The sequence below is a fragment of the Bactrocera tryoni genome, chromosome 2, assembly GCF_016617805.1.
Source record: "Bactrocera tryoni isolate S06 chromosome 2, CSIRO_BtryS06_freeze2, whole genome shotgun sequence".
In the NCBI taxonomy this organism is placed as follows: Eukaryota; Metazoa; Arthropoda; class Insecta; order Diptera; family Tephritidae; genus Bactrocera; species Bactrocera tryoni.
Genome location: NC_052500.1, coordinates 70,968,702 through 70,978,313, shown reverse-complemented (window position 1 = coordinate 70,978,313; position 9,612 = coordinate 70,968,702). Strand labels below are relative to the sequence as shown.

Genomic DNA, 9,612 nt, shown 5'->3' with positions numbered 1-9,612 from the left:
CAAATTCAAAAACATAATTATTATAATATCATAAAAACATTAAAAAATTATGTATAAAAAGTAATATATATTTCTAAAATAAAATAATTATCGCAGTGTCATGGTAATAATTAAAAAATTTGCTTTAAAAAAAATTGTAAGAAGACATTTTTTTAAACCAAAATTAAAGCTTTTTTCTAAAAAATATAACTAATATAATGTCATAATAATCAAAAATTATGTTTAAAAAGAAAGGTATAATTTTTCTTTAAAAAACGATTTTTTAACAAATTTTTCAAAAAACAAAAAACGTTTTTTTAACAATTTTTTTCTACAAACAAAATTATTTTCTGAAAAACTATTTTTTTCTGAATAAAACAATTTAAAGAAAGAATTTTTCCCATTTTTTTCTAAAAAATGTTATTAAAAAAAATTTTTATGAAAAAAATAAGTTAAAAAAAAAACAATTTTTTAAAACAAATTTAAAAAAAACAATTTTTTTCTAAAAAACAATTTCTTTTCTTAATAAAACAATTTAAAGAAAAAAACTTTCTCATTTTTTCTAAAAAAATGTTATTATAAAAAGAAATTTGTATGAAAAAATAAGTTAAAAAAAAACAATTTTTTAAAACAAATTAAAAAAAGATTTTTTTTCTAAGAACAAAATTTTTTTCTGAAAACCTATTTTTTTCTGAATAAAACAATTTAAAGAAAGAATTTTTCCCATTTTTTCTAAAAAATGTTATTATAAAAAAAATTTGTATGAAAACAATAAGTTAAAAAAAAACAATTTTTTAAAACAATTTTTTTTTTAATTTTTAAAACGATTTTTTTTCTAAAAAACAATTTCTTTTCTAAATAAAACAATTTAAAGAAAGAAACTTTCCCATTTTTTCTAAAAAATGTTATTATAAAAAGAAATTTGTATGAAAAAATAAGTCAAAAAACAGGTTTTTAAAACAAATTAAAAAAAAACGATTTTTTTTCTAAAAACAAAACTTTTTTCTAAAAAACTATTTTTTTCTGAATAAAACAATCTAAAGAAAGAAACTTTCCCTTTTTTCTATAAAATATGTTATTATAAAAAGAAATTTGTATGAAAAAAAATATAATGTTCCTTTAAAAAACGTTTTTTTTAACACAAAATTTTCCAAAGAAAAAACAATTTTTTTATACCTTTTTTTTCTAAAAACAGAACATTCTTCCTAAAATAAAAATTTTTTTTAATTAAACAATTTACAAATTTTTTTTCTAAATTGTTTCTAAAAAATTTTTTTTCTAAAACAAACACAAAAAAAAACATGTATGCATGTAAGTACACACATATGTATGTATGTACATATGCATAATGCAAAAAAAAAAAAAATTTTTTAAACATAAATAAATTTGTTTTTTATACGTCCTAAAATACAATTTTTTTTAAATAAAACAGTTAAAATTTTTTTTTTCTAAATTGCTTATAATTTTTTTTTTTCTAAAACAAATTTAAAAAAAAAATTATAGTTGTATAATACAAAACAAAAAAAAAATATTTTTTTTAAATAAATAAATATATATTTTATACGTGCAGGTATACTCATTTGGTTCACGGCTTATGTAATCATCGGCGATTCAGCTGCGCCAGGAGGTCAACTCTTCAATTTGGTTGTGCTGGCGGTGGCGGCTAATTTCGGCGGTTGGCTAATATCGTTGACGACATTGCCGCGGCTCATTGGTATGCTGCTCGTAGGCATACTCTTTCAGGTGAGTAAAGCTTGTATGACTTCATATGCATTGTCTATATACATACATACAAATATGTATATGTACGTATATAGACATACATATATATATGTACGAATGAAAATAAAATCTTACGATTGACAATTACAATGTGTATTTACATACGTACATTCGCGTAAACAATCAAATTTGAAAAGCGGCGCAGGCGCAAGCGCAAGCAACGGCGCAGCACTCCATAACAACTACTCAAACTAATTTGTATTTCAAGTATGTTTTTTCTCGACTTTTTATCTCCGTTTTGCTAGCCCAAACAATCACGAATGATATGGTAATTACAATACAAGCATGCATGTTTATACGTATGTATGTATGTGTGTGTAGGTGCTTGTAAGCATGTCTGCCTGTGTCTATACAATATATTCTGGGAATTTATTTGAATAATTAGAATGTTTCGTTTTTCGTCATTGGGTAGGCTTTATCAGAGTCTGAAAACGAACCAACAATAACAATAAAAAGCCCTACAATAATTTGCCTGTTGAGTGTCAAGGCCGAATCGGTTATCATCGTTAATTCTGCCGTCGTGTAAATAAAAAATATAACTTAGAACGTTTACTAAGTTCTAGACGGAAGAATTAATTACATTTTAGACATCTAAGGCCAATTAAGAAGATAACAGCAGACGTGACTCTGCTGTAATAACATTTTTTCGGTTCTAACCTACAAAGTGGTGAAATAATGCAAAATCATTTAAAGGTTGGAAAAATATAGGGTGGCCTAAATGTATGCGCGCCCGAACGTCCACAATTCTACTTTTAATTTAGTTCACTTCAATTTCCACTAAAAAACGTTAAACATAACCTAAAATGCCACTCTCAGTAGTTTATGTACGGAAATCGGCAAAATGTGTATATGTTAAATTTCTTCTTCTTTGTTGACGTAGACACCACTTTCGCGGTTATAGCCGAGTTTACAACAGCGCGCCAGTCGGTCTTCCTTTTCGCTGTTTGGCGCCAATTGGAGATTCCATGTGTAGGCAGGTCCTTCCACCTGGTCTTTTCAACGGAGTGGAGGTCTTCCACTTTTTCTGCTTCTTCCGGAGGGTACTGCGTCGAATACTTTCAGAGCTAGAGTGTTTCGTCCATTCGGACGACATGACCTAGCCAGCATAGCCGCTGACTTTTAATTCTCTGAACTATGTTAATGTCGTCGCATATCTCGTTCGGCTCATCGTTCCATCGACTGCGGTATATGCCGTTGCCAATGTGCAAAAGACCATAAATCTTCCGCAGAAACTTTCTCTCGGAAACTCGTAACGTCGACTCATCAGATTTTGTCATCGTCCATGCCTCTGCAGGATAGGGATGATGAGTGACTTGTAGAGTTTGGTCTTTGTTCGTCGAGAGAGAACTTTACTTTTGAATTGCCTACTCAGTCCGAAGTAGCATCTGTTGGCAAGAGTTACTCTGCGTTGGATTTCGAAGCTGCCATTGTTGTTTTTAATGCTGGTGCCAAGATAGACGAAATTATCTACGCCTCCGAAGTTATGACTGTCAACAGTGACGTGGGAGCCAAGTCGCGAAGAATGCCCTCGCCCTCATTCACAACCAGACCCATACGCATCGTTTCCTTAACCAATCTGAAGGAAGCAGAACTAACGGCGCGGTTGTTGAGGTCAATATCATCGGCGTTCTCCAGCAGCATTACACTCTTATAGAAGATGGTACCTTCTCTATTTAGCTCTTCAACTCGAATTATTGTCTCCAGGAGATGATTGAAGAAGTAGAACGATAGGAAATCATCTTGTCTGGAACCTCGTTTGATATCAAACGGCTCGAAGTCTTTTGTCTTTCTTAGGTTAGATCATGCCGTATGATTGATTCTCGTTTCAAAGGTAACGCAGAATTCCATTGTGACAACTTTGAACGCTGGTCCATTGTGAATTCCAAAACCTATATACATATATGAGCTAACAGATCCTTATAGATCCAATAAACGATTTGAGCTTACCACTTGATTTGTTAAGGCGGCTGATATCAATCGCAGGAACTTTGTAAGGGTTCGCTGAAAGTGTGTTTGACAAAAGCCGGAAAGTCAAGAAAAAAGTCCTTTTCCATTCTTCTTTCATATAGCTTTGATTACATACGATCCTAAGTTCTTGACAAATCTTCAGCGCTGTATTGTTCTTCTACAATCTTTCTGAATGCATACCTATCTTCGGAACAGTACGTCTACTACTACTTTGATGCTAGCCACTACCTTTTGAAAAGACTGTGCAGTGGTCTGGTAGCCTGAAGCTAGAGTTGATGGAGAGATCTCGATAGAAGACACGTTTCTCTTAAGCTTCGATCCATTCGAGTAAAAGCTCACTGCAGATCTTCTACAGCGTCCGTCTCCCTTAAAAAATCTCAATATTTTCCAAAAAAATATTCTGTTAAAAAAACCAAATCCCATCGATGTCGACTTCCTGACAAAAGATCTCTACGAAAGTTTCGATATTTTACTCTGAACTCAGGATTGTTCGAGCTATATTTAGTTTTCCTCACAAAGACCAGAATTAGAGTACAATAACAGTGAAGTCATATTTATTTTATACTTCCAGAATGTCGGCTGGGTTCACTTGGATGGTGATTTCTCACAAGTCACAGCGCATTTACGCAAATTTGCACTCAACATTATACTTATTCGAGCTGGACTCGAAATGGAACCGGAAGCATTTCGTAAGGTCTACAAAACCATACTGAAACTTGGCCTCATTCCATGGTTCGTAGAAGCCGTCGCTATTTCAATCACAACACATTTCCTCCTGGACTTGCCGTGGATTTGGTCATTCCTCTTGGGTTCGGTTGTTTCTGCCGTCTCACCGGCCGTGGTAGTGCCATGCCTCCTTCGACTACGCTCAAAAGGTTATGGCGTGGCCAAAGGTATACCCACATTAATCATTGCCGTGTCGGGTATTGACGATGCGCTCTCTGTGGCACTCTTCGGTATTATAAGTAGCGTAATGTTCTCGGATCGTGGTCTGGCCTTTCAAATATCACAGGCGCCGGTTTGTATCGTTGGCGGCTTGGCGTTCGGTGTGATCTGGGGTTATATGGCGAGATTCTTTCCCGAGAAGGGTGATGAATATGTTGTGCCGTTGCGTTCTATACTTTTGTTCGCCGGTGGCTTAGTCGCGATTTACGGCAGTGAAAGGTTGGAATTCGAGGGAGCTGGTCCGTTGGCTGTCGTCTTTGCAGCATTCATATCGAACCTCTTTTGGTGCAAGCAAGGCTGGGAGGTGGACGATAATCCGGTGGGGACAGCATTTGAAATTATTTGGATGATATTCGAGCCGATATTATTTAGTGTCACCGGTGCCACAATTAAGGTGAGTGGAATGTCACGTGATTTAATTTTGTTTGTTTTATTTTAATTCTATTTATTTTTTAATTGTAAATAATTGTATTATTTTATATTAATTTATATAAAAAAAATTATTACTTTATTTATTTTAAGTGCATGAATGGGTTTATTTAAAAAATATTTCTTTTATATTTGAAGATTTTATTTATATTATTTAAATTAAATTTCAAACTGATTTTAATTTAATTAACAAATATAATAGTAATTAAAACAGCTAGAAAAAATTTAAATAAAGTTTAAAGAAATAATTAAAATATGTATATTAAAAAAGTAATAACAAAACATATAATTCAATAAAAAATATTTATTAAAAATAGTAATAATGATAACAAAAATAACTAAAAAACACTAATTAATAAAACTCCAAAAAAGTAAAAAATGTTAATTAAAAATAATATCAAAAAAAATTAAAAATAATTATAATTATAATAAAACATTAATTAAAAAGTAACTTAAAAGACAGTAAATAAATAATACTAATAAAAAACTGAAAAATAATAATTAAAAAAAAATTATTAAAATAAATAATTTAAAAAAATAAATTTAAAACAGTACATAATATAGTAATCAGGACACCCCACAAACCTTTTAGCACATCAGTCGCAATTTTTTTAGATTTGTTGAGTAGTGTAATAATTAAAAAAATTAACAAATAATTAGAAAAATAACAAATAATTAAAAAAAAAACAAATAATTAAAAAAATTTACAAATAATTCAAAATAATACCAAATAATTAAAAAAAACAAGTAGATTAAAATAAATTAACACATAATTAAAAAAATTTACAAATAATTAAAAAAAACAAATAAGAATTAAAAAAATTAACAAATAATTCAAAATAACAAGTAATTAAAAATAACGAAGAATTAAGAAAAAAATTACTAATAATTAAAAAAATAAAAATAATATATTTATTTTTTACAGCTTAATAATAATAATGTTTTTTTTTTATATCAATATTTTTTACTTTTGAATTAAATTATTTTACTTGCTAATTTTATAGAAATTGTTTATAATATATTTTGTGGCAAATATACTTGTATTTATTTTTTTTTTGGTTAAACATTCTTTACATTTTAACAGTCAACTATGTAGGACTTTATCGTAGAAATATTTAAGGAATAAAATATAATAAATATAAAAATATTTTTAATAAGACACATACTTATGTATATGCAGTTTTAAAGTTGTTACGAATTTTTTGCATAAAAATATAATGAATTTTTTTATTTAATATTATTTTTTCATGAAAATTATTTAAAAAAAATTTCAACTTAAATTAATTATAAAAAGATTATGTATTTTGAATGAATTACAACCTAATTTTCTTATTGAAATATTATGAATTTTTTTATGAAAATTCTTTTAAAAAATATTTCAACTTAACATTTTTATAAAAATATTATGCTTTTTTTTATTGAAAATTATTTTTTTCATAAAAATTATTTTTATAATATTTCAACTTAATATACATATTACATTTACAAAAATATTACGAATTCTTTAAGGCATTTAATTTTAATGAAAATTATTTTTGAAAAAATTTAAACTTAATTTAGATTATAAAAATATTATTTTGCAAGGTTGTATTATTTTTTCATGAAAATTATTCTTAAAAAATTTCAACTAAATTATAAAAATATAAATTTTGAATGATTAATTTTTTTTTATACAAACAATGATTTTTTTATTAAAATTTTGTTTTTTTTATTATTGTTAAAATATTTCAACTTTTATAAAAATATTATGAGTTTTTATTCGTATTACTTTTTTCTTGAAAATTATTTTAAAAAAAATTTAAAAATGTTTATTATTTACGGAAATTATATTAAGAAATATATAATATAAAACAAATATTTTATTTAAATGTTCTATTTCACTTTCACATAATTTTCTTGCGAGTTTAAATGTTTGTATTGCTTTTTTTGATTTTAAAACATAATTTTTATATATTTTATAATCATTTCATAAATCCTTTTTGGTAAAAATAAAACTTCTCAAAAAAAAACCTAAAAATATCTTATTTATTTTAAAAACCCGTAAAATAAAAAAATCTATTTTTTATAAAATGAAAAGAGTTTTGTAAGTATTTTTTTAAGTGTTTATTTTTATAAAAAACTGTAAAATAAAAGAAAAATAATTAGTTTTGTTTTTAATAAAATAAAATATTTTGAAATGACAAAAAATTTAGTTTTTTTTAGTAAAAAAAAAATTTTTTTCGAAATGAAAAATATTTAGTATATTTTTATAAAAAACTATAAAATAAAAGATAAAAAATTAGTTTTTTTTTAATAAAATAAAATATTTTGAAATGACAAAAAATTTAGTATTTTCTTTATTAATTAATTATTAATAATAGAGCGTTTTTTTACAGAAAAAAATTATATAAAAAAATATTTTAAGTGGAATGGCATAAAGTTTCGTTATTGTTTTTATTTTTATTTTTATTTTTTCAATTTTATTTTTATTTTTTTAATCTAATTAATATTTTCTAAAAAACTGTATAATAAAAAATATTTCGTTTGAAATGGCAAACAATTTAGTTATTGTCTTTATTTTTTTTTGTAATAGAGCCCGAAAATTAAAATTGTAAATTCAAAAAAAATTTGCTTCAAATTTACTTAAAATTTTTTTTTTACTTAAAATGTACTTAAAATTTTTTTTTTCGAAAAAATATGTATAATTTAAATAAAATTCCCATTTTCGTAATTTTTATGTATTTTTATTATTATTTTCCATTATTTTATATTTTTATTAATTTATATTATTAATTTGTATATAATGTAAATATATTTAATAAATTTTATTTTTATATTTTATTGATAATTAAAACGTGTGCTCTTCCGATCTTATTATTAATTTTTTTATATTTGTATTAGAAACAATAAAAAAATTCAAAACTTTATATTTCCGAAATAAAATATTTTATATTAATTTTATATTGCTTTACCATTTTTCTATATTTTTTAGTTTGTTTTATTTATTTTCACTTTCATTTATAAATATTTTAATTATTTTTTTTATTCGCTGCATTCACCAGATAAACGAATTGGACGGCGACGTGGTCTACCTAGGCGTAGCCTGCATAGTTGTCTCGGCAGTTATACGCATACTCTGCACCGCTGGCATCGCCTTCGGTGATCGACTCAACACGAAAGAGAAATTCTTTGTTGCCTTCTCGTGGATGTCAAAGGCCACCGTGCAAGCGGCACTCGCACCGGTCGCCTTACGCAACTTAGGCGACACCGCCACCGACGCAGAGAAACGTTACGCCTATATTGTGCAGACAATTTGTGTTTTAAGTATTGTGTTGACAGCGCCATTGGGCGCCATCTTGATTACACTCAGCGGGCCGCGCTTGCTGACACGCACCAAACAGCCGCAAGTGCTGGAGGGTAAGTAAAAAAACAGAAAAAAAAAAAAAACAAAAAAAGAAAAACCAAGAAAAAAAACAAAAAAAGATAAAAAGAAAAACCAAGAAAAAAAAACAAAAAAAAAATAAAGGTATACGAAAAAAATCAAAACAACAAAAACGCCGAAAACAAAAATCACAACAAAAACAAAACATCACAACAACAAAAATTACATGCATTAAAGCAGTGATTAAATTGTTATTTTTCTCTTCACTCCTCTTTGCAGGTTGGCGCCGCAGTCATCGGCCATCCATTCGCGACATTAGCATTATTGACGAGGAGGAGGAGCGCGAGGATCCGGAGTTGCCGGCAGATAAAACCACCGCCGACAATACACAATCGAATGCACACATCAACAATATTGGCTATGGTTATTAGCCTACGACCTCGTACACATACACACACCTACGCACACACATCCACATATGCATATGCATATATATAACCACGAGAAAATGCAGTTGTGCAGCAACAACTCTTCCGCTTTTGGTCGGCGAAGTAGCAGAAGAAAAACGCAAAATTTCAATATTGGACATTGCTTTTGGTTGTAGTACGCGTTGTTGTTGTTGTTGCAAAAGGTTTTCACTTACGTTTATGTGATTACGTTGCTGAATAAATAATAATGTACGAATATGTTGAAAATAGTATTAAGCAGCCGCCATCGGCAGTAGTTGTGAATATCTATTATACAGATATTACTATGCCTACCCCCCCTACCGCCCATAATTTTGTTTTTGTGTTTGTTTGTTTGCTTATTTTTTGCGCCCAATCGTTTATAAGTTATAAATTGCTTGATAATAAAATATTATATATTTACTTAATTAATAAAAATAAATATTCAAACGAATAAAATTAAATTTAACTAAAGAAAATGTTGTTGTTGTTGCTTAGTATGTGTTTTTATGTTCGAAGATTGTAATGCTGTCTTGAACAATAATCCATGCAAAATTTCGTGAAGAAATCTTGTCAAATAAAAAAGTTTTCCATACATGTCCTTGAATTTGATAGTTCAGTTTGTATGGCAACTATATGCTATAGTGGGCCGATCCAAAGAATTAGTTCGGGGGTTGTTGCATTTTCTTGAAAAATAATCCA

At 27.7% G+C, this 9,612-nt stretch overlaps 1 protein-coding gene across 4 annotated transcripts in view; it reads left to right on the top strand.

The window, feature by feature from the left end:
• Positions 1-9,322, top strand: part of LOC120768518 (sodium/hydrogen exchanger 9B1) — a 28,702-nt gene extending 19,380 nt beyond the window's left edge. For all 4 annotated transcript variants that reach the window (XM_040095249.1, XM_040095248.1, XM_040095246.1 and 1 more), the window contains 4 exons: positions 1,550-1,722; positions 4,301-5,068; positions 8,145-8,499; positions 8,744-9,322. In XM_040095249.1, the coding sequence (XP_039951183.1) occupies positions 1,550-1,722; positions 4,301-5,068; positions 8,145-8,499; positions 8,744-8,895 (1,448 nt within the window). In that variant the 3' untranslated portion in view covers positions 8,896-9,322. The remainder of the gene's footprint in view (positions 1-1,549; positions 1,723-4,300; positions 5,069-8,144; positions 8,500-8,743) is intronic.
• Positions 9,323-9,612: the final 290 nt, after the last annotated feature.